Source organism: Euprymna scolopes, chromosome 39, assembly GCF_053919585.1.
Source record: "Euprymna scolopes isolate OS-2025 chromosome 39, ASM5391958v1, whole genome shotgun sequence".
Lineage (NCBI taxonomy): Eukaryota > Metazoa > Mollusca > Cephalopoda > Sepiida > Sepiolidae > Euprymna > Euprymna scolopes.
In genome coordinates this window covers 57,639,471-57,666,999 of record NC_136520.1, presented here as the reverse complement: position 1 = coordinate 57,666,999, position 27,529 = coordinate 57,639,471, and the positions used below count along the sequence as shown (strand labels likewise).

The window sequence follows — 27,529 nt, the reverse complement described above, 5'->3', positions numbered from 1 at the left end:
ACGGTTATGGTCTTTGGTGTGGTTTCAAGTGAGAGCCACATCATACCACCTCACATCTTCGAAGTCAGCTTGAAAGTCAACACCAAAGTGTACTTGATGTGCTGAAGAGTGTGGTGATCCCCTGGTGCAATCAGGTGGCCGCTGACAGCAGGACTCAGCACTGGCCCACAAAGTCCAAAGAGACTTAGGCTTGGCTTTAGGAGTTCTACGGTTTTGTACCCTTTTCTCACTAGCCTGTTCCTCCTCCCCTGACCTGAACCCGCTGGACTACATCGTTTAATCATACATCGAGAACATCACTGACATGACCTCCCACAACACCAAAGCCAGCCTGATAGCCAAGTATTCGCTGAGCTCCCGCCAGTGTTTGTAGAAAAGGTATGTTCCCAGTTCTGGAGCTGTATCTAGGTAGTGATTGAAGCATTGAATAGATGTCTGCTCTACTACATAATCAAGTTACCTGAATTAATTTTTTTCAAAAAATGTTTTAAAATAAAGCTGTAGTGTTGTTTTCTTTAGGGCGACAAGTTTATCGTTCCACCCTATCTATTCTCTAGATAACAAAACAGAAAGTACACCATCCGACCCCCTTTAAAAAAAAAAAAGAAAAAAGGAGCTAATGCCCGGTAAGATGGCATCAGGTCAACAGGACAAATACTACTATACCTTCCTTCGAATTAAACATTGAAGGATAGTAAATCAGCGTGAAATTAAGCAAGATTTATATATTTACAAGAAAGCTGGCGTAAGGACATTAGCTTAGAAATGCGATAGAAAAAGACTATATATAGAGAGTAGTAGGAAGGATGTTGGTTATAAAGGTAGAAAGAAGATAGAATAATGTTTTGTTTTGTTTGTTTTGTTTTGGTTTGTTTGTTTTGTTTTGGTGTTTAACGGCCCCATGAACCACTCTAGGATCATTTTAAGGCCAAATAGTGTTTTTTTTTTTTTTTTTTTTTTTTTTAAATCAGCTTATATGAAATTCAGTTTGGTTTTATGCTTAGAATCACTGACGCTATATTTATTCTGAGACAAATGCAAGATGTGAAGATTGTAGATGCGTTTCTGGTTTGTAAAACCTTTTTGTCTTGCAAAATGGTTAAATGGAGACTTATATGGGAGAGTAGAGAAATACAAAAAATACATATAATGGACAGTGAAAAAAAATATAAATAAAAGCAAAAGTATTCCAAACTTTAGAGGTTTAGTAGATTTGGTTGGTTGTTTTTGTTTTACGGCATATCAACCTTTTTCAGGTTATTTAATGCCGAATCTAGTTATTTTGAACGATTTTTAATGGAGTATATATATAATTTTTTTACATCAGATTCTATTTAACCCATAGTTGGGACCCTAACAGGTACTACCACTCCGGGTCAGAGTGGACCTGGGAGCAATGGCAATTAAAGGGTGGCTCCACACTCCCCAAAGCCCGCAAGGTGGGGCCTCACCATCGGATATAGTTTTAGGTCATATCCAGGGCCAGAGGTTTAGTAGAGTGTGTGTGTGTGTGGGTGTGTGTGTGTATATATATATATATATATATATGTATATATATATACATTCACACATATATTCACACTGAGGAAGGTCGAAGGATCGGTCGAAAATTATGTGCTTTTGAAGGAAACATTCTTGTTTTTTTTTTCAAAAGACTTTTTGTATTCCTACACATCAACACCCAGGAAATAAATCCAGAAAAGGTATAAACATTTATATATTTTCCGTATTGATTTTTTATTCATATATATATATATATATATATATATATATATATATATATATATATATATGAGCAAACAGTTAATAAAATATGTTAAAAAACACTTTAAAATGAGTTAAAAACATATTTAATCTGAAAAGAAAACACTTAGTGTTTCCATTTATCTAGTGTTTCCTTTTCAGATTAAATATATTTTTAACTCATTTTAAAGTGTTTTTTAACATATTTTATTAACTGTTTGCTCATATTATAAGCTCTATTTCCTATTTGGTTTTATCGAGCTTTTACATCTGGCTGAGATAAATTTTATAAATATTAATTCTTTAATATTTATAATATACTTTAATTTTACCATCTTGGATCATTTTGGTAAATTTAATTGTGATTTTTATTATATATATATATATATATATATATATATATATATATATATATATATATATATATATATATATATATATTCCAGGTTGAAAAATATTAAAAAAGATTAGAATCATCGAATTCAAACAAGGGTCGTTGATAGTGCTCAATCAAAGAGAGCAAATTTATATTTTTCTTATTTACTTTATGTAAATACAGTCATATTTCGTTACGATGCGCAGACCGTTTCAATCATTATTGATCTCATCAGGACAGAAAAATATTTGAAAATTAAAAAAATTTAAGAACTTTTTTAATTTTAGAGAAGAAAATTTTAAAAAGAAATTGCTTCCCTGATGATCGAAACGGTCTGCACAAGATATGACTATATTTACATAAAAAAGTGTGTGTATATATATATATATATATATATATATATATATATATATATATATATATATATATATATATATATATACAGTCCTGGTCAAAATCATAAGACTACTTAAAGTAAGCGTTTACGCATAATATCGAATTTTTAATCAAACAAATGGTTGAAACCATTGCCAAAAGGGAAAATATGATGGAAAAAAATAAAATCTGCTTCATTCGAAACCTTTACCCTGATCTAATAATTATTTAAAAAAAAACAAACATTTTCACCTGGTCAAAATGATAAGACCACTTTAATAAAATCGGCTACTTTTGAAAAAATGAATACGAAAATCTTTCTATGTTACTAAAAGCAACTTGTTAGTGGATAAAAAACATCTTACTAAATTATAAATGGCAAAAGAGAAACCATTATCAGAGTTTGAGAGAGGAAGGATCTTTGAGCTTAATAGGGGTGGACTCTCTCATAGATCCATTGCAAACGAAGTGAATCGTAGCAAAACTGTCATCACAAATGTTTTAAGAAATCCAGATCAATATGAGCACAAAAAGAGTCCAGGTCGACCAAAAAAAAAAAAAAATAACCCCATCACTGGATCGCCGTATCAGAAGAAGTTTAAAAAAAAACTCCAGTATGAGCTCAAGTTGATTGAAAAGCCAAACAGCAGCAGAATGTAGTCTTAAAACCATCAGAAGGCATCTGAAAATGAAGGGTTTCAATCATTTAAAGCGACTGCAGAAATCACGTCTTCTTGAACAGCACAAAACTAATCAACTTAAATATGCCGCCAAATACCAGACTTGGGATGAAGAGAAGTGGGAAAATGTAATTTTCTCTGATGAGAAAAAGTTTAATCTAGATGGTCCAGATGGATTTCAACACTATTGGCATGATAAAAATTTGCCCAAAGAGACTTTTTCAACTTGGCATAGTGGAGGAGGGTCTTTAATGATCTGGGGTGCTTTCTCGTCAGCTGGGACCTTAAAGTTGCAAGTAGTGAAAGGCCGGCAAATTCTTCAAATAATATAGAATTGTTAGATCATCCAGCATGTTCTCCCATTAAAAATCTTTGAGGATGGATGGCAAAAGAAGTGTTCAAGGATGGAACCCAGTATGATTCGATAAAGGAACTTTCTGATTCAATTTTCAGTACATGGGATAAAATTCCTTTGCAACTGATAAAAAATTAGTCGCAAGCATGCTGAAGAGAATTTTTGAATTCGTAATAATGGAGGCTATACTAAATACTGAGACCCTTTTTAGTAATTTATAATTACCTTTTGTTAGATAGATTATCAGTGGTCTTATCATTTTGACCAAGTAAAAATGTTTGTTTATAAAAAATAATTATTAGATCTGAGTTAAGGTTTCGAATGAAGCAGATTTAATTTTTTCCATCATATTTTCCCTTTTGGCAATGGTTTCAACCGTTTGTTTGATTAAAAGTTCGATAGTATGCATAAACCTTTACTTTCTTAAGTGGTCTTATGATTTTCACCAGGACTGTATATATATATATATATATATATATATATATATATATACATGATTTTTCTGTGAATATAGTCATATCTTGCTACGATGTAAATATAGTAATATCTTGCTATGATGCGCAGACCGAGATACGTAATATATATACATACATATATATATATATATATATATATATACACACACACACTCACATATATATATATACGCACACACATACACACACGCATATATATATACATACACATATATACATATGCATATATATATGATGATTGATGATTACAACGTCTTGTCAGACGAGTGCCACTCCCTCAGACATTTAAAATCCATGAGCCTAAATGCCTGATGTTACAGAGTCTTAGCTTTGTACGACAGCTAAGTCTCTCTCTCGGTTCAAAATGTTGAGATCCAGCAACAAGCAAGAGCAAGATAGCCAGCAACAAATTAAACTGCAGACCAGCTTAATGCGGGTAATGGTCTTCCGCTTTATGGTCATAAATCGGATATATATATATATGCACACGCATACACACACACACATATATATATATATATATATATGCACACACATATATACACACACATATATATATATATGCACACACCTATACACACACACGTATATATATATGCACACACATACACACACACACACATATATATGCACACACATACACACACACACACATATATATGCACACACATACACACACCCACATATGCACACACATACACACACCCACATATATACATGCACACACATACACACACACACACATATATATGCACACACATACAGACACACATATATATGTACACACACATATATATATATATACACACACATATATATATTCATTATTCTTCTTCTTATATAAAAGATAACTCGCACAATTTCAAAGATAAGTCACATCTTTTCTGGATAAGTGAAGATAAGTAGTTACTACTTAACAACTTAAAACGATTGTTTCTGATATCAACAGATTTACTCCAAGTGACACTAAAGGTCAGTCGTGTGAAGATAATCTGAAAAGTATTTTCCATAAAGTTGCTAGTCTCATTGTAGGTGTGGATGCAGTGAGTTCAGGGAACTTCTGTCATCACTAATCAGCATAGCGTTACCACTGTTGACTAATAAAAGAGATATGGAAATATGGTGGGATCCTTCTACCGCTCCAGTAGATATCTCACTGCTGATGCAATTCTCTATCTATATATGAGCCAAGTACGTCCAATGATGGAGTAGTTTTTCCACATCTGGGCAGAGGCTGCTAGAAGCAGCTTATCCTGCCTTGACAGACTTCAAAATAGACTTCGTAGCCTACTAGGGGATGCTCTTTTCTCTTCTGTGCAACCCCTTTCTCCCACAAAAGAGATGCTGTGAGCCTGTCTCTGCTTTATCGTTATTACCATGGCAAGTGCTCGTCTGAGCTCCAATCTATGGTCCCCTCTCGCCAAATTTTCACGAAAAACACCCATCTAGCTGAAACCACTGTCAATAATTTTCCCCACTCTTCGTCTGTACTTAAACCGAAACGTAGATTCCATGAATAAAGCTTCTTTCTTAGAACTGCATGCCTGTGGAACTCTCTTCCACTTGTCTGTTTTCCAGCTGACTACAATTTAGTTGTCTTCAAGTCCAATGTAAACAAATTTTTGATGAGCCATCCCCTTAAATAATCCGATATACCAAGTTTCCATTACAAACGATTACTAAGAAATTATCCCATTGGCTACTGTACACTCAATAACCCTTATCCTCGAGTAGCCTCCGGGCCTTGATAAGTGGTGACTCCTTTGTAAAAAAAAAATATGTTAGAATTAACAGTTCATTTTAGTGAAACATTTAGTAGTACATAAGGATTCTGTATTGAATTTATTGCTTTTCATTTATGACTTAAAAGCATTGTCCATCAGGTTTTGTATGTGTCATTCAGAAGGATATTGTATGCCGATGATTTAGTACTTGCTTGTGAAATTATGCAATACTGTAATTCCACAGGGGACTCATTCATATGTAATATATTGATGTTGGCATTCTGTAGATGTTCAACATAAATGGAGACGCTCTTATATTTTTGCAGCTCTTTTGTTAAAACTGCAAAAGTATTTATCTAAGCTACTAGGGACGTTCAGCGTAGCCCGGTCATAAAGTACGCTTAAATATGATATTTTAATTCTTGCAGACTTCATATATATTATTATAGAGTTAATGTTCTATCGATCTATATATATATATAAAGTTGAATTTTTAAAATAAAAAAATGTATCCATATGACTTGGGTGTATCAGCTTGAATCGAAACTGAAACTAAAACTTATGAAAAATTCTGGATAAAATTATTTATAAACTAGCCTCACATGCAGGGTCCTCTCCTTGTGCTGCATGTGAAATGACGCCACAAAAAATAGTGAAAAAATGATGAATGTGAGAAGTGTGAAGGGCCAACGTTGCCTTCACATTTTCACCAAGTTTGAGAAAAATCTAATGAATGGGGTAAAAGTGTAAGTGTCATTTTTTTGCAATTTTGGGGTATTTGTGACCCCTTTTGAGCTCCCAGGAATGCTGAATCCCAGTGAAAACGGACAAGCAATGCAGTTTCACGCCTTAAGACATGCATATCGTAATTCAGCAACATGGAAAACTACTATATAGACATGCATATCAAGTTTTTGAGTAATATGAAATAAAGAGCTCCAAAAAGGCACGTTTTGTTTAGTCCTAAAAGTCCCAGAGGAATGCAAACGAGAATTTTGCCAGGGTCACTCATACTGAATTTATATTAAAAACAATGGCCTCCATATTTTTGCTAAGTTTAAGGAAAATCTAATGGATAGATCAAACGCTATAGGGCAAAAAGTGTCATTTTTGGCCATTTTGGGGAATTTTTGACCTCTTTTGAGCCCCTGGGGATTCCGAATCCCAGTGTAAATGGATAACGGTGCAGTTCAGGGCTTAACACATATATATTTGAGTTGACACCGTGAAAAACAACTATATAGTCAGATGTATCAAGTTTTTATTGAGAAATATGAAAAAAGAGCCACTAAAAGAGGTATTTTAAGCACTGAAAGTCCTCAGGGATGTGAAGCAGAATTTTGCCATGGTCACCCATACTAGATTTATAGTAAAAACAATGGGCTCCACATTTTGTCCAAGTTTCAAAAAAATCTAATGGATAGAGCAAGAGTTATGGGGCAAAATCTATCATTTTTAGCCATTTTGGGGCATTTTTGACCTCTTTTGAGTCCCTGGGGATGCAATGGGAATTAAAAAAAAAAAATTATTTTACTGTGCATATCTATTTAATGAAATACAATTTTTGGCAAAATTTCAGGAAAAGCTAATGGACCGTTATCTGGCAATAGTCCGAACTAACGGATGCATGGATGCACGGAAGCTCAGATGCCACTGAAAACATAGGTCCCTCTCCGATAAATTGGGGGACCAAAAAAATAGATTACAAGAGTGCCATCAGCTATAATCGAAACCAAAACCAAAATTTATGAAAAATTCTTGGTAAAATTATTTATTACAAGAAATGGAGGTCATAACAATTTAACGACAGTCACTCAGATGTAAGCGTGACACACAAAATAAATAACACGCTATCCTATTAATATATATATATATATATATATATATATATATATATATATATATATATATATATGTCATGATATTGTTGTTGCTTTTTAACCATATATTTTATTGGTAGGCACTCACTCCCTTGGAGCTTTTTCTTCCTTTAAGGTATATATTATGGTTCTGCTTCATTATTGTAGCAAAATTCTAAAATTGAAATATTGAATCCCAAGTGAAACCAATAGTATTTACTGAATTGTTATGTCACAGTAATGAACATATCCAAAAATTACGAAAAAAGATTAGGTAGAAAATTAATTATTAATGAAAAAAATAATTTTTGAAGACAATAAGCAAAAATTTAGTTTTGCAAAAAAAAAAAAAAAGAAAGAAAAAAAGAAACTGAAGAGTTCTAATTTTAACGAAAGGGAGATAAATCTTTTTTTGATAACTGGAAACCTTTGGCGAATTTAGCAAAACTTAATTTTCGCTAACTGCCTTCGAAAACTACTTTTGTACGGTTGGTTGTCTGGTAAAGATGCTGTATGCTGATGATATAGTACTTGTCTATTTATGAAACAATGGAATACCTACTTGTTAAGTTAAAGACTTGGGGGAATTCTTCCCTCATTTTGTCCTTTAGTCCTCACATTCCAGGAATGATGTTACTGACAAAGAGGAAAGAATTGCTGTTTTCTAGATCAAAATATATTTCATCTAATACTTATTGTTGACAAGTCTTTTGACCTTGAAATATATATAATTTTTAGCTCCTAGATGTGATGTAGCTGGCTTGAACAAATAGTAGTTTCTTGTCAGTCAAGAAAAAAGGCCTCGTAACGACAAAATCGCTTGTTAGAAAAATATAAAATATTACTTTATTTCTTGCTTCATGTTGCGCACTTCAATCGGTAGATAGGAGGGGAGAGAGCAGGAGGTGGGTGGATTTCAGCGATGACTCGTGGTTACTGTCACTTTTTTGACTAACTCACTTCTCTTCTGCCTCGCTTGTTTATATCAACCTGTTCTCTCGCAAGTGTTTAACCAGGCAGCTGTTAGGTCAACAACTTGACCCATTCACCTCTAGCAGCATCAGTTTTGACAGGTCTATATCATCACCTGGTGCTTTTAACCTGCAGATCACCTGTGTGTGTGTGTGTGTGTGTGTGTGTGTGTGCACAGTCTCAACATGTGACAAAGTGGCTTCATGTCATGTCTGGAGCGATTTCCATAAAAAAAAGATGTTACCATGACCAAAGTGATGATCAGTGGTTGTAGTGTTGGAAAGCTCTCAGAAAGAAGATAGTTCTCCTGCGCAATTTGTTAAACGGGAATCAGGTTCAATTCAATATTTTGTGGTACCTGTAACTAGTGGGTCGAAGTGCAGTTGAATTACTGGTGGTTTGAGGGTGAGGTATAGCCAGGTTGTGTGCCAGAAGTGTTATAATGAAAGTGGATAGGAACTTGGATGTGAACAAAGAATATTTAGATGGTGAAGCTATTGTTGTTTTTCAGAAGTAGCATTGGGGTGGTTAATCGGAATCAAGAATTAAAAAAAAAAAAAAACGGAACTTTTGGGGGTATCAGAATTGGAATCGGAAGTGAGGGAGACTTTGATGGTATGGTCACATTGAAAGAATGGATGAGAGTTCTTGGGTTAATACATAGGTTCTCAATGAGAGTGAAATTCACCCCTAGCGGTGAATTTTGGGTTCTCAGGGGGTGAATTTTCAACCCATTTATAGTTTTAACTTTTTCTTGTTTTTTATTTACAGAATTCGGAGCCCATGATGAGTAACAAAAAAAGAAAATACGATCATTCATAGATTGAATATGGATTCCCATCCATCATCATAAATGGAGAAGAAAAACCCCAGTGTGTTATTTGTTGTAAAGTTTTGACAAATGATTCTATGAAATCAGCAAAGATGAAACAACATTTGCAAAATGTTCATCCTCATCACAAAGACAAGAACAACATTTCTTTTTTGGAACACCATAGGAATGCTTTCAAAAAGATGAAGCTATTTTCAACAGAAGATTTTAAAGAAGAAAACCAAAAGGTTACTGAAGCTTCGTTTGTCATATGTCTTAGTACTTGAAATAGCAAAGCAGTGCACTTTTTGAGATAGACAATCTTGGAAAGGACCGGAAATGGGGGTAGGATGACAGTCTTACGAGTGGGGAAAGAAGTGCATAGGCAAAGCAAGGTTGAGGACCCCTGGGTTAGTAGATATAGAACAAGTGAGTTGGTTCAGTTCATAAGGGAATACCTTGGACTTGATGGGCTGAAAAGAGGATGAAATTTCATTCATGTAATTGGCAAAAAATAACCACACAAGCGATTGCTATTTACAAGGGGAAAAAAATCAGTGAGAATTTCGGGGGTCATGTACAAAAAAAAAAAAAAAAACTATACAAGGAGGAAAACCGTGATGGTCTGACCAGCGTCTGTCCAAAACTGCCTTGAAACCTTGTAGTGTGAGCTGGCTTACGACCTCTTCCAGTAGCTGGTTCCACAGAGATGCCACTCAAACTGAGAACGCTGCTTAGCGTCAAAGATAGATGTATGCTAAGCAGGAGACTTTAATGGTATGGTCACATTGAAAGAATGGATGAGAATTACTTAGATTAAAATAGATGTAGAACAGTTGAGGTAGCAGAGTCAACTGGCAGGAGAAAGCCAAGGAAAACATAAGATGTAATGGTAAGGATGACATGAGAGAAAGATGGATAAGACCTGGCCAGAGATAAATTAGTTTGGAAGTCAATTTCTGAAAGCCGTCTAACATATGCAAACATGTAAAACAGACGTTAAACCGAATATAATGATGAGGATGCTGACGTAAAAATTATTAATTCTTCGTAATTATGTTTTTTCATATTTTAAATTTATTCCCGATCTTCTGGGAAGTTAGGTTTTTTTTTTTGTTTTTTTTTAATCTTCTCTGTAAGGATCGCATTTGAAGTTTTGCTCCATTTCTCAATTCTTGAACAGTGGTTGCAAAACAATAGGAAAAATTCCTTTCTGCAATTTATCATGGTTGGGTTTTTAACCCTCTGATGATTTTTTTTTTTTATGGTTATAGGGCGTCAGGGCCTTTTTCATCGAGGCCTGATGGCTGACCCTAGTTAGTCTCTGTTATAACTATCACGTCACTTCCAGAGGAGAGAAGATTTACACCATTACTTACCTCTTCCTGCCTGGTGCATAAACAAGTTGAGGGACCCTTTTTATCCCGGTTGCCGGCCTGCCAGTATGTAGTTTTATTTTTACTCATTTTTTATTAATTAGTTAATTCCTCATTGTCCATGGCTTCTTATTTAGTATTAGAAGCTGCCCTCTATAAATAGACGGGATATATCTGTTCTCAATCTGAGGAACATGCTGGATGGCTTGAAGAGACAGTCTGCCATGATTTTAATCTTTGGCCAGAGTTTACTTCCGATGAGAAGTATCCTCGTGTAAGAGCCTCTGACAAATCTCTGTACAGAGAGGCCTAGGACACTCGAGGATAGTATCTAGTAGATATTCAAGTTTTTTCCAGTAGGCATTCAGGTTCTCTCCAGTAGGCATTCAACCGTATCTTACGTTACGTTTTTGGTTGATGCTATTGGTTGTGTGAATATTATTACTAAACAAGTGATTATTTAGTCCTCGGATTCTAACCTGCACCCCCAGAAGAGGTTCGTATCCTGTGTAAGTCTCATTTTTCAATTTGTGGTATTCTTCGTTTATATCCAACCCCGCGTATTAATAACCCATTGTTTAGTAGTAATATACCATATAAACGATAGCAACAACAAAGCAGCTTAATACTTAACATAGACCTTTGTAAGAGCCATGTAACACTCACTTTGCTTATTTCGTCCTTTAGTTCTTACATTCCTGGAGCGATGTTTCTGACAAAGAGGGAAAAATTGCTGTTCTCTGGGTTAGAATCTATTCCATCTAACACTTATCGTTGGCAAGTTTTAACCTTGAAGTACTTTTTTTTTTTTTTTTACTTCTTACATCAAATTGTTTCATGCCTTGTCTGGAGCGATTTTCACTCACTCACTCACTCACTCACTCACTCTCTCTCTCTCTCTCTCTCACACACACACACACACACGCACACACACACACACACACACACACACACACACACACACACACACAAACAAATCAACAGATACAAACAATAATAAAAAAAACATATTTAAATACATCTAAAGAAGGCCCAAGGAAACATTCGGTCAAAACGCTGTAGAGATATATTACCGTCCATGAGGACAATAGGCTGAAAAAAAGGTGATTGTTAAGATAAAGTCGACAGATCGATTTTTTTTTAAATGTGGCGTTTAAAGCAAAAACAAGATTAACTACTTAAATGCCGAAAATAGTAATATATCCAAAAATCACGAAAAGTCATCGAGTAGAATGTTATTTATAGTTAAAAGTCATTTTTATGGAAATTTAGGTAAAATCGCATTTTTCGAGAAATTATATAGTAGACTGTAGCAGTCTACATGCAGGGGACATAACTCCGAAAGGAATATTTTATATATTGGCTGCAATATTTGTTGTCTCTACTGATAGACTTTTTTTTTAATACTAAAAACACAACAGCAGTTTGTTCTACTTGATGAATTTTCATAATTTTTGGATACATTACTATTTTCGACATGACAATTAAGTACGTAATATTGTTTTGGTACTCGGCAATCATAAAGAAAGAGAGAGCCTGTTTCCTCGGTTTGACTATAGGTGGCGTTACTGTCTGTCCACCCCGTTACGGAAGCACAAAATGTATATAATGCTACCCTTGAAATAAAAATAAATGTTTTTGTTATATTTTAATTTTCATAACGTTATTATTTTTAATAAAAACAGATATCACAAAACTTTAATTAAACTTAAATACTATTTAAAAAAATAGCGCGGAACAATAAATTCACTAGCACCATTGTTTTATCTTGAAACGGTACATTTAAAATCAATCTGTCGACTCTAACTTAACAAACACTTAAAAAAAAAAGAAAAGAAAAAGTATATTTAAAGTAGAAAAACCGATGTTTAAATCAAAATTAAAGACGAAAAACTCGTAACCTGACACAAACCTTTTTATCCACTCCTTCCGAAAAGTTGGGTACGCATTCGATAATTTTGTCCTGAGTCGACATTATTTTTTACTTCAAATCGTGTAGTCAAGATTGTACGAAGTGAAATTAAGAAAATCGGAATGGGTTGTTGTTGTTGTTGTTGTTGTTGTTGTTATCTAAACGAGGCTATGATTTTTTTGTGAGTGTTGAAAAAAACAAACAAACAAACATAAAAAACAAACAAAAACAAACAGACAAAAGAAACAACACCAATTTCTTAAATTACTGATATAATAAATACAAAAAACAAAAACAAAAACAAAAAAAAAGACTTAAGTAGGGCAGATATGTTTTCACAGATAATTGTTGGCGACAATCAGCACATAAAAATGGACTTCAATGTCTGGTCTCGACGCATTAATTCAGAAGCATGAGCTACAAGAATTAAAGATAGGGAAATTGAGTATCGTTGCCACATCTGTGCTGGTGTGTCTACCACTAATCTTTCACTCTTAGACAAGGTCAAAGAAAAAAAAAAGAGTCTCGAAGCTAATAGGTATGCAATAAAATTCTGTTTTAAACATGGGGAAAAATGCCACAGAAACGGATGGAATACTTCAGACTGCTTTTGGACCATCTTGCATGAATCGAGCATCAGTTTTTGAGTAGCATAAGAGATTAAAAGAAGGCAGGGAGTCTATGAGTGATGAAAAGAGGTGTGGGAGGAGTAAGGAAGTCAGAACGCTAAAGTTGATTGGCCAAATAAAGAATTTCATAGATAAGGACCGTCGTGTTTCTATAGAGACAATAAGTTCACAGTTTGATGCCAGTGTGGAAACTGTCCACACAATTATTCGTAAGGAACTGAAGATGTGGAAGATTTTCACAGTTTGTCCCAAGGGTGTTTAGAAATCACAGACTATTTGACCAAGATGAGCATCAAGACAGTTTCTCACCCTCCCTATAGTCCAGACCTTGCTCCCTGTGACTTTTGGTTGTTTTCTAAGCTCAAGGAAAATCTTAGAGGCTGATATTATGAGATAATTGAGGAGATGAAAAAGGCTGTGATGAGGGCCATTGACACACTCACAAAAGAGGACTTCCATGGTGCCTTCCAGATGTTGTTGGAATGGTACAACAAGTGTGTTGCAGCCGGAGGAGATTACTTTGAAGGGAGTAGAGTTTTATGCGTGTACTATCAATAAAAGTGCCCATACAAAAAAGTCTGGAAACTTATTGAAAGCAACTTGTATGTTGTTGGACATTTATGACTGAAACTTGGTGGGCAAGTCAGACACTGGCTGACATATATTTGTATCAAATAGATTTTACTTTCATACGTCATCATTCTACGCATATGAGTTTGATAAACTGTTCCCTTGGTTGACAAGTTGTTGGACATTCGTGTGTGCAACTTGGTGGATAAGTCAGTCAAAGAGTGATTTTTATGTGTATCAAATGCGGTAGGGTTACAGAAAGGATTCCCAAATTTTATTAACGGCTCCGTAGGTTGCATTTGGGAAGGGGAGGGGCGGTTATCTATCATATAAAGGGCAAATGTTTGATTGCATGTCCAGCCGAAACTTGAAAAATACACAACAAACACCCACAAAGTTGGTATTATTTTATTTTTTTAAATCAGCGTAACTCAAGATGTATCTATCCTTCACAACATCTCTTCATTTGCCTCGAACTTCTTAACGACCGCTAGTTAATTTCAGTATTGGATTGCGATTTTATTAACGGTTCCATGGGTGGCATTTTTTGATGGGTCACTCTATACGTCTTTTACGCACATATGGATGCAACATACAAAATCCCTATCTTTATCTTTACTGTTATATAAAGGTAACTTTGTGTGTGTGTGTGGGGGGGTGTTCATTCCCTATGGACTTGAAAACGACGTATGTGTGACGTCATGTATGAATGGGGGGGGGCAAAAATGAAAGATTCTTCAAGTGACGTCGGGCAGCCTGCTAGTTATAACCAAGTCGGACACTTTCTCTCTTGGCACTTATTTTTTTTTACCTAGGAGTCACCACTTATCAAGGCCCGGAGGCCACTCGAGGATAAAGGTTATCAAGTGTACAGTAGTCAATGAGATAATATTGTAATCGTTAGTAATGGGTATTTGGAAAATTGTATTAATTTGGATTAAGGGGACGGTTCAGCAAGAATTTGTTTATGTTGGACTTGAAGACAACTAAGTTGTAGTCAACCAGGAAAGAGGCAAATAGAAGAGGGTTCCACAGGCGTATAGTTGCCTGAATTTGAGCTGTGATGATCGTCATTATTTTTTAAATGGTCTGGAATTTTTTTTATTTTGATTTGCATTATTTTTTAGGAGGTTAAGATCCGGTGAGTATAAAATTCGTTCAGTTCAATTCTCTACTCATACGACAATATTCAAAGGGTCCCTGCATTCAACAGCGATAAAACAAAGACTGTTGGACATTTATAAACGAAACTTGGTGGACAAGTCAGTTATAGACTGAAGTTTATTTGTATCAAATATGGTTGGATTACGGAAAGGATTATGAATTTTAATAACGACTCCACCTTGACATTTTTTGGGTGTGTGTAGGTTGGCGTCACTTTGTGTATATTTCTAACTTATTAATATCTACATGATTGATTGGCTTTACTTATGTTTCCTGAACAGAACTGTTTTATAACCTAGCAAAATATTAAAGGCTTAGAAGGTTTATGACGTCCACTTATTTAGCAATGAACTTCATAATGTACGGTCATTTCTACAAGTTTGCTAACATCACTTGTTAAGTAGTCAGTTCTTATCTGCCCTTGACCCAGAAATTATGTATGCTATCAATGAAAAGAGTTTTCATGAGTAGAAAGAGAACAGAAATGCTTATAAATTAAAAGTAATATATATATATATATATATATATATATATATATATATATATAGTAATGTGATTGATAATTTAAAATTCAAATTAGAATTAGAAATTAAAAATCTGTTTCATGAGAAGGAACAACAACAAAGTCAATAATTTGTACGATCGTTTCGTTGACTTTGTTGTTGTTCCTTCTTATGAAACAGATGTTTGATTTTTAATTCTAATTTGAATTTTAAATTGTCAATCACATTACTAAATATTAAAGTAGCTCTAGGATATTTGCCTATCGAGCTTATTATATATCTGAATTACAACGAGCACTGTTCTTTTCTTGTATTTTAATTAAATTAGTGATTTTACTATCACATTAAAATACACTCTGCTCTTTAGACTACTGTTCTAACCCCCTATATATATATATATATATATATATATATATATATATATATATATATATATATATATATATAGATGTTGTTTTTTGCTTTTGGTTTTAGCGATATGTTTTGAATGAATTCAGTTATTTACAAAAGTGCATTTTTACCTAAATGCGAGTTGGGAACAATTCTCCCCTTTAACCAATTTGGTACCCCCACATGGGGAGCGGTATATATATTATTTTTAAAATGTAATTATCCACTGATACGTGTTTCGTCGTCTACGACTCATCAGAGTGTATATATATATATATATATATATATATATATATATATATATATATATATATATATATATATATATATATATATATATATATATATATATATACTGAGTGTTATCTTTTGTGTCACTGAAATTGACATGAATTTTACTTCTATATACGTAAATTCAACATAGGTCAGATTTAAATCACAATTGGGATTACCGTAAGTTAAAAATATTCCTTAGACTCGCACTGATGAGCTGTGATACAGCGAAACAGTACTGTATGTGGATGACTATAATTCTCCCTATCTTAGGTTGAGCATAGTGGGAAGTGATACACGAATTACCATTAAGCGAATTAAGCGATGCTCTTTGTGTAAACAAATCGAGCTTAGGTATTCGGACGATGTCAAAACATTGTTAATTCACTGCCTGCACAGCAGCAGCCATTTAGTGCAATGGTTAGAAGCCTTGACTGTCATATAGGCGGTCGGGTTTCGATCCTAGCTTGAGGTAGCTGCCTGTCTAGCCACACTGATGAACTGTGAAACAGCGAAACAGTAATGTATGTGGATGACTATAATGCTCCTTATCTTGAGTTGAACATATTGAGAAGTGATACACGAATTACCATTAGCGTATAAGTACTGTATGTGGATGACTATATATATATATATATATATATATATATATATACAGAGTGACCCCAAAAAAACAAAAGTTAAATGGAGGCAATCTACAACATATGCTGTAGAACGGAGAAAAATAAAGGCCAAAGACCCTTGTGTTTTTATGTGATGTTTTGAATATAATAAACTAGTTATGACCAAAGTTTCATTTAATTCGGACAAAACACTAAGATACGGGGCCTAATTAGATTTGGGGGTCGTTTTTTTGTGTCACCCTGTATATATATATATAGCTGAACGTCTGTGTGTGTGTGTGTGTGTGTGTGTGTGTGTGTGTGTGTGTGTGTCTGGTCACGAATAGGCTCCTATATGATTGACTATTTTACAAAACTGATTACATATAATAATAGAAGATGTATCGCGGATCAGGAATGGGTATGTTTGATCTGGCAGAATGGTGGTTTATAAAAATTGTAGGGTCTGCGTTCGCGCATGGCCCCCAAAGTATGGAAATGAAAAAAAAAAAACGTTTACAAGGGTTTTTGATATAGATGTACATAAGAATACTTTGATAAGTATGTTTCAAGTTAAATAGGGATGGTATGATAAAATTGTGGGGTCTGTACTCCATGGAAATATGGCACAAACTTTAACAAAAACTTTTCGTATCTATTTGCGTAAGTATACTTTGATAACTATGTTTCAGTTTGAAGAAATATGGTATAATAAAATTATTAGGTGTTCGTTCGCGCCTGACCTCCGTAGATTGTAAATATGTCACCAAGTTTAACAAGGATTTTAAAAAGGGGCCAGGGTCCACAATAATACCTTAACGTTAATCTTAATTCATGTTAGCTTTTATTTATTTTTTGGAGTTGAATCATATTGTGTCGAATAAATTCACCTCATAAATTCACGTTCTTATTAAAGTGAAAGCCCCCCCCCCAAAAAAAAAGTCGGAATTCTCGACACAAATTTCGCATAACTCTGTTTTTTCCTTCTCCACTTGCACGTGGCACTCTTTCGAAAATAGATAAATAGATAAATAATAAAAAATAAGAACGTTACTTGTTATCATGTCAAAAGAAGGAAAAAATCCTGCTCACCTGATTATGTGTCTTTTTAAAAACATTTACATAACGTTTTTATTTTTATTTATATATCTGTTTAAGCTTTTTTTGTCAGTGTACTAGAAGGAATTCAGTTGATTACAACCCTTTGTGCGTGTTCTTTACATTACAATAGTACAACCCTGAATCCGATGGCGCAATACTACACTGTTCAATACTGTAAAACTGAAACGAAGCTGTTCTGCTTGAAAAGGGCGCAATTTTCTTCTTATTCATATTTATATTGATTCTTTGCTTTAAAAAACTAAAGTAATTACGTGTTTACTTTTTTCATATCCCATTTTGCTGTTTCGGATTATTTTACTAAAGTAAGTAAAGCTTCATTATTTTTCCAAACTGTTTTTGTTTCTTTGTTTTTTTGATATTTCGTCGATATTATTTAGTAAGAGTGTTTAGCAGAAAAGCTAACCAACGACTACCCGAAAAAATAAATATACAAGAAATAAATGTTACCATAGTCAATAAAAGTTCAGTTCATGTTTTTTTTTTGTTTTAAAATAGTTTTTAATGCTCTTTACTTGAAATAATTTTAGCGAACCGAAATTAAAACGAAATTTGAGGCGATAACTACTTAAATGGATTTTTATATAAACTACACATGCCATAATTCCTCAAGCACAAAAATAACGAAAAACATTAAAATATGTTTATAAATATTCCTTACATTGACGGAACTCTCTTAAATTGTTAACGCAGAATGCTCAGGTGCTCCTCCTTCAAATTGAAAACGGGGCTCTCCATTTCAAAGTCGCTGCTATTTTGATTTTTTTTAAACCGGTTCGTGAATTAAAAAAAAAAAAATTTACAAACTAGTTAAAAATACAACCCAATGAACTTTTCTACCATAAAAGTAACTTTTATTGACTATGGTAACATTTATTTCTTGTATATTTATATTATTATATATATAAGATTTTCTCTTTGTCAGGAAACATCATTTTGTTGGTCACTCTTGGCTACGAATCGAAACAAAGTTGATATAAAAAATATATTTTCGCAAAAGTTATCTTTACTTTCATCATATTTTGCTTGGGGTAAAATTTTTGAGTATCAAAACCTCTTTACAACCCCCTCCTTTTCATAACCTATCATATTTCATCAATCACAGTCCATTTTCTGTAGACTGTTTTTGAACCCGGTCAACGACGGGTACTTCAGCTAGTATATATATATATATATATATATATATATATATATATATATATATATATATATATATATATATATATATATACTAACAGGCCACCTAGGATTGCCCAGTCGTAAAATATGCTTAAATATGATATTTTGATTAATGCAGATTTCCTATTTATTATTATACTAGCTTGGTTGCCCAGCGTTGCCCGGATGTTTGGATGTGTGTATTGGGCAAAAAAAAAAAAAAAAAAAAAAAAAAAAAAAGTGATAGTAGGCAGGCAGGCTCGAATCCATGCCGAAAGTGAAAGGAAATGTGACGTCTTAGCCGATATCTTTGTGACGCCAGCGAAATTCGAAAGCGTTGAAATTAACTGAAGTCAATCCAATGGTGACGATGACTTGCTAAAATATCGGCGAAAAAAATCGACCCCTCCTTGTACAAAACGGCCGAGTTTTTAGGATGAAGGAATTAATATTTTTTACGAATTTTTCGATATTTGTTGTCCGAAACGTCAAACTTCAAAATGATACCGATCTTGTTGGGATCCGTCGCCTCTGTCGAAAGCTTTTGCAAGACATACATACATACATACATACATACATACATACATACATACATGCATACGTACATAGATACATACATATATACATACATTTAAACAGACAGGTGAGATTTATATTATAGATTATATTGGACCGAATATATAGTAATGATTTAAAAAAAAAAAAAAAAAAAAAAAAAAAAATGGCTCGTGCCTCATCACCGGGAATCAAAACCAAAATGTTTATCTTACAATTTACTTTTTCCTTTGATGTTAATTCCTGAGCTATGAAAACATGTTTGCTGTAAGGCTAAAAATTAAAACATGAACTAATAGCTATTACGTTACTCATGCAAATTCCATTTTTCTAATTTTCACACTTTTGCACTGATTTTCCCTGGCTAAAACCCAGATATGAAGTTCTGCCTGGGTTCGAATACCCTATATATTAAGTTTCATGTCTGTAGACCAAAAACTGACAGAGGAGTTTGTTAGGCAAAAGTTTTTAAACAAATATATATATGCGTACATAAATATATATATACAAAGAGGTTTGTGTTTACTATAAACTTTTTACGCAAATATTATGCAAGTATACATCATGGAGAATATCTGCATGAATATAATTACACGTAATAGTTAACTAAAAATAAGAAAATCGAAAAAACTAAAAGGGAATTAATTAAAATGAATGTTAAAAGAATATGCAAATTAGCTAGATCTTTTGCAGATGAAAGCAATTCCACGAACCTGAGCGCATAATTTTGATGGTTAGTTATGAAGATTAAAGTTAAGAATCAAATAAAACAAACTTTGTTTTAAATAGGATTCACTCTGTGACCGACGTAAAAAAAAGAATTAACTTGCAACCAGACAGACAGACGAAGGAGAGACATCTGTCTTTATTTGCATATCAACATGAAGAGAAAAAAAAAAACATCAGTTAACTCGTTTATAATAGTGTTGGGGACTTGGAAACAAAGAAATAAAAAGAAATACCAAATAATGTAAAATAAACTTTTGTTTTCGTTAAAAGAAAAGAAATTACTTTTTTGTGTGCGCCAAAGTGGCAGTCTGTATAAAAGAAGAAAAAGGAGGAAGAAGGTGAAGACGTGACAACGTAAGAGAAAAAGTCCGACTGTGTGGTGGCGAAGTAAGAGTCAAACAATATTCTTTGACATGCGAGAAAAGCTGACGAGAGAAGTTCTCCATGCCCTTTATATTTCTTTAGCGGCTCCCAGAGGTTTGCAAAAATAAGTTTTTTAAATCGAGCCCTGATTGATCAGAAATTTCATATTTTTGACAAAAAAAAAAGTGCTTTCAGCTACGTCAACCATTCCTTAAGCATCCTGCTTTTTGACCCAAGAGGTTTGGTGTGGGTGAATGCTGTAATTCCCGCGCAAATGTATTTATAAATTTTTATTGTGTGTGTCTTAGAAAAATAAGATAAACAGCACAATATACATCAGGGGAAGTAACTCTAAGTTATTCAAACTGCATGAAAAAGAACACATCAACAAAGCAGAGATTAACATTTCACACAATCCAAGAGAGATAACTCTTACAATTTTCATAGTATGGTTTTCTGTTTAACACACAGACAGACAGAAGAAGGAGAGACGTCTGTCTTTATTTGCATATCAACATGAAGAGAAAAAAAAAACATCAGTTAACTCGTTTATAATAGTGTTGGGGACTTGGATAAATCCCCTGAAACAAAGAAATAAAAAGAAATACCAAATAATGTAAAATAAACTTTTGTTTTCGTTAAAAGAAAAGAAATTATTTTTTGTGTGCGCCAAAGTGGCAGTCTGTATAAAAGAAGAAAAAGGAGGAAGAAGGTGAAGACGTGACAACGTGAGAGAAAAAGTCCGACTGTGTGGTGGCGAAGTAAGAGTCAAACTTGCCACCCATATCTACATTGATATCCAACATCTTGAACATGTGCTTTGCTTTTTATTGTGACATCACATGGCACACTGGTTCCATCATTTGCATATATATTATATGGCTGCAGCTGCTACCGGTGTCAGTGGCTCTGTTACATATAGTAATGATTTCAAAAGTTATAAAAATATATAACTTGGGTGCCATCTGCTAGAATCGAAACCAATGTGGACGCAAGCTTGGTAACATTTTGATGTTCTGTTTTTTGGCCATTTACACCACGGTTTGCAGGTTCTTGCCTGCTCAGCGAAGGAGATGTGTGCTCTGCATATTTTAGTTTTTTGTTCTGGAAAATAGGGTTTTTATTCCTATCGGTATACGGACGTTTTTATTCCTTTCTGTGTGCTGCTGCTGAGTGGTGAATGCTGTTGTTGTTCCGTTCATGTTATTTAATAAGGGCATTAATTCGTCCGCTAGTTTTCCAAGTTGGGATGAATTTAGTTCTTTTTGAGAGGCAATATATATATATATATATATATATATATATATATATATATATATATATATGTGTGTGTGTGTGTGTGTGTGTGTGTGTGTGTGTGTGTGTGTATTAGTCCTGGGAGAACTTATCGGAATCACAATCATGAATAAAAAAATTGGAACTTTTTGGAATATCAAAATAAGGATTGGAAAAATATTCATGCTTATTTTCGGATGCCAAAAAACGGTTCCTTTAATCATAATTTTTTTCTGGTCTTATTTTGTTTAAAACTTAATTCAGTTGCTGCAACTAAAGATAAATTTCTAAATATTGATAGATTTTTACATTGTCAGTGAAATTGAAATCTATCACTCCAAAAGTGTATGGTATACGTTTGGGAAAATATAAGAAAACAATTAAAGACTGTAAATTATAATTTACAAGAATTTATTGCTCAACAAGATACCCAAAAAAGAAATATTACGGCTTTCTTAATCCATAGAGTTTCAATTCTTTTCATCAATTAGTGATTGTATCGGAATCGAGAATTTAGAACAGAATCAGTAATTAGGTCTAGGATATATATATATATATATATATATATATATATATATATATATATATATATACTAGCATTTCAGCCCGGCGTTGCCCGGGTGTTTGGAGGTGTATGCTGAGCAAAAAAAAAAAAAAAAAGAGTAAATTTTGTTTTTAATTTGACCCCTATTATGACCCCTTAAAATTTATAGTTTCGGGCTCAAATCACTTTATTAAGTTAGATCCAGGTTCAAGGAACCTATATCTAAAATTTCAAGTGTCTAGACCCAAAATTGTCGGAGGAGTTTGGTAGAGTTCTTAAAGGTCAAATCGTTGAAATTTGACCCCTTAACAGCCAAATTTTTGGCTGACACCCGTCACATCGATTTTCCCAAATCTCAGTACCCGGTATTTCAAATTTCGAGTCTATAGACTAAAAATTGACAGAGTTATTGCGTAGGGAAATGTACACAGACAGACAGACACACACACAGACAGACAGACACGTTCACTTTATAGATATATATATATATATATATATATATATACATATATACATATATATATACATATATATATACATATATATATATACATATATATATATACATATATATATACATATATATATATACATATATATATATACATATATATATATATATGCATATATATACATATATATATTTATATATATGCATATACATATATATATATACATGTATATGTATATATTCGTGTGTATATACATATATATATATATAAATATATATATATATGTATATATATATATATATATGTATATATATATATATATATATATATATATATATATATATGTATAATTGCAATATATATGTATATATATACATCTCAACAAATCCCTATTATGTTGCCTAACATCTTTCCTTTTCTGATGAGAAGTATTAGGCTTCAAAATGCCATGGTATAAAGAGTTCTTACTTACCCTACATCCCAAATGGATGTATACTCTTATTAAATAAATGAATAAATCTATACATATATATATATTAGTACATGCATTTTTATATTCTCATTCTCTTTCTTTATTAGTTTCTAAGAAATATATATATACTAGCAAAAGTACCCGTTGTTGACTGGGTTCAAAAACAGCCTACAGAAATGGACTCTGATTTATGAAAGTATGATAGGTTATGATAATGAAGCGTTGTAAATATATTAACTGACGTGATATTGTAAACAAAGACAGGCAGAATTTGATGAACGACATTATCATTATTATTTTCAAAATTTTTTTTGCGAATTCATCCACTGGGCAAATTATTCTTTGCAATAGATAATAATTAATAGAGGATTGATTTCCCCCACTTTTTATTTTTGCCTAAACCTAATTGTAGACTCCATGAACAAAGTTTCTTTCTTAGAACTGCATGCCTGTGGAACTCTCTTCCTTTTGCCTGCTTTCCGGCTGATTATAATATGGTCATCTTCAAGTCCAATGTAAACAAGTTCTTGATCAGCCGTTCCCCTTAAACAATCCAATTTATCAAATTTCCACTACTAACAATTATTACGACATTGTCCAAGTGACCACTGTACGCTTATAAACCCTTATCCTCGAGTGGCCTCGGGCCTTTGTAAATGGTGACTCCTTTGTAAAAAAAAAAAAAAAAAATTGTGTGACCGGGCAACGCCGGGCAGCCAGCTAGTTTATGTATGCAGTAAGTAGTAAGTCATGAAAATATATATGGCAATTAAGCTAGAGAGAATTTCGCACATTTTATCCTCATGAGGTTTCGTCAGGCATGGAATTTATGTTACTGCTTGTTTTTATATCCATGGCAGGTGCTCGTCTGAACTCCAATCTCTGGTCCCCCTCGCCAATCTTTCACGAAAAACACCAATCTAGCCGAATCCACTGTGAAAAATTTCCCCTACTCTTTATCTGTGCCTAAATCAAACGTGGATTCGATGAACAAAGCTTCTTTCTTAGAACTGCACGCCTGTGGACCTCTGCTTGCTTCCCACCTGACTACAACTTGGATGTGTTCAAGTCCAATGTTAACAAATTCCTAATGAACCGCCCCCTTAAGTAAACACTTCATCAAATCTCCACACTAATGTAATGTACGTACTTGCAATAACCCTTATCCCTGAGTGGCTTCCGGGCCTTGATAAGTGGTGACCACTGTGTAAAAAAAAAAAAAAAAAAAATCTACATGTGGTGTTAAATTTAAAGAGGAGCCTATATTCTCTGGTGAATCAATGCCCCCCCTCTGAGTTCTTTGGTCACAAGCTGACCTATCAGTTAACAGGTTGCATTGATTCATCTGCTTCCTAAAAAGGCTTGAGGGAAGGTTAGTCAGTCAGAACCGGCCCTTTAGCCTAGCATCCGTCGTCCCCTGTCCACCAGACATCTTGCTGTAGCATTGACGGCCTCCACCTGGAGACAACTGTTATTAGCTGGGGACAACACAGTACTGGCTTACCAATGACGACCTCAAAAGGACTTTCTTTTCCTTCTTCCTTTTTCACAGTCCGACCTGCCAGTTCCTGCCATGAATAAAATATTCTTCATTATTATTGTTAAAAAAAAGTTTGTTATTTCTTTTGTGCCTTTGTTCTTTTGATATATTTTAGTGGGAATGTAAAACAATTACCTTTCCTAAACTATGTTGGTTTGGCCACGCTTTGTGCCGTAACCCAGAAGAGTTCGTACATGAAGCAATAGTTTGAGAAACACTCCAAGATTCGTGAAGACACCTGAGAGGTCAGCTGGAAACATGGTTACACACCATTCAAGCTGATGTCGAACTCAAGTCTGGTTCAAAGTTCTACGGTATTCGCACTGGCGCTGAGACTGGATGTGCATCAGCTGCATCACTATCTTAGAGGTAGTGAACCATCATGCATTGTCTGCGTTTGTCCAAGTTGTTTAGTATTTTAGTGCAGTTAAAGCCATTTATAATTTTTTTTTTTTACTATGAAAGATGAATCCATTGTGTTTTTTGGATGGGTCTAAGGTCTACTTTTTTAGGCGATTGCATGTGGTTGTACGACTTTGCCACTGAGACGAAGGGTTAGTAGTAAAATAATTTGTTTACCTGTTAGAAGTTTTACAAGCTAAGATAAACTGATCACTCACTTTAAATTCTAAATTAATTGTTTTTCTTTGCGTCCCGTTTTTCAGGGTCTTCACATGCACTCGTCTTAAAAAAAGTAAAATCTCATTTTTTTTTTTTTTTTTGTGTGTGCTGCTGATGTGAGGGCGATTTCACAAATAAGTCTACTAAAAAGAACCGCTTTGTCGTTGCGACCTTTTTTTTTTTTTATTTAAAGAAAATAACGTAACATCGTAGAAATATGTTATACAAAAATCCAAATTAACTGAAACGAAATTGTGTCAGTGAAAAAAAAATTCAGAAGTGCTCAAAAAATTTATTTGGCAATTTGGAATTCATTGTTCTAAGGGAGGCAACTCTATTTTACTTAGCATTGTAAGAAAAAATGATTTTATATAATGTAACAAAGTTTTATAACGTCAATAACAAGCAGATATAAAATGCAACGATTTCGTAATTTTCCTTAAATAAAACATTCGAGTAATTGTAAGAAAAAAAAAAAAAAAAAGGTATTTTTTAGATTAGGTCCACCTCCACAATTTTCTTTTAAATGACAACTTTTATAGATTTTCGACTATGCTGACTACGAAAATTGCATTGAAATTTTGCAGAAATAATTAGTTATCGAGATATAAAAAAGTTGTATTATGCATTGTATTTTTTGGCGGCCATATTTTTTTACGCGCGTGCAATGTCAGGCAGAGATGAGTAGATTTGTTTATGGCACGCGCACACGCGCGTAAAACATGGCCGCCAAAGAATACAATGCATAATGCAACTTTTTATATTTCGATAACTACTTATTTCTGCAAAATTTCAATGCGATTTTCGTATTCAGCATAGTCGTCATTTAAAAGAAAGTTGTTGAGGTGGGTGGACCTAATCTGAAAATTTACCAAATTTGTTTTCGACTACTTTCAGTAAGATATAGTTAACTCCATTAGAACAACGAGTTAAGATTCTGAATTGTTTTCCAATGCGCACACACGCACACAACTTAAAGATATACAATGCTTATGTAAACCGAACACACACCTACACAAACAGGATGATATGATGGACTAAGGGAAATAACTCTGGATTCGATAAAAAACGAAAACAAACAAAATAGGTTCAATCGATAAACGATTACGCTTATTTTATTTTATTTTATTTATTTATTTTGCTAACTCCTTTTCCCCACAAACAAGGCATATTGCCATTTAAACGTAAGGGAACACTATTTGTGATCGTGTTGAGCAGGCAACTGTTATGTAGTGAGATGTCTCTATTCACGCTACAGTTAAATTTCTGCATGTGTTAGGCTCGAAAAGCGCCAATCAACCGTACAACCAAAAAGTAGACACAAACCAAAGCAATGGCAAAGAAGGATGACAAACACAGAGGTGCTTGTTAAAATAGAGTCAACAATTCGGATTTAAAAAAATAGCAAAAAAACAACAGTATCTACGTGGTTGTTATGTCGAAAATAGTAATACATCCAAAAATTACAAAAATTCATTGAGTAGAAAATTATTTATAGTTAAAAGTATTTTTTACGGAAAATTGGGGGAAGATTGTATTTTCCCTAGATGTGAACACCTTAAAGATTGCGAATAAAGAAGACATAGTTATCTCCCTTTTTGCAATTTGTTTTAGCCGATAGCGATAGACTTCTTTTACTAAAAACACTATAGTAGTTGTTCTACTGGATGAATTTTCGTAAAAAAAATAAAAATAAAAATTTAAGAAAATTGCATTTTCGTTCCCGCACGAATGCATACATCATGCAGAATTTTCTGTACTCGGGTTTTTTTATTCAAAAGTAATGGACTAATGAATTCAACGAGGTTGTTAGATAGTGCTCAATAAAAAGAGCTGATAATACTTGTTTATTGCTATATAAACATGGTCACATCCTGCTGCTACAAATAGCCACTTGTTTCAATCAAACAA

General features: G+C 33.6%; 1 protein-coding gene across 1 annotated transcript in view; it reads right to left on the bottom strand.

The window, feature by feature from the left end:
- Positions 1-12,821, bottom strand: part of LOC145263785 (formimidoyltransferase-cyclodeaminase-like) — a 75,502-nt gene extending 62,681 nt beyond the window's left edge. Inside the window, exon 1 of the mRNA XM_080120840.1 lies at positions 12,660-12,821. Coding sequence (XP_079976966.1) covers positions 12,660-12,722 — 63 coding nt within the window. The 5' untranslated portion in view covers positions 12,723-12,821. The remainder of the gene's footprint in view (positions 1-12,659) is intronic.
- Positions 12,822-27,529: the final 14,708 nt, after the last annotated feature.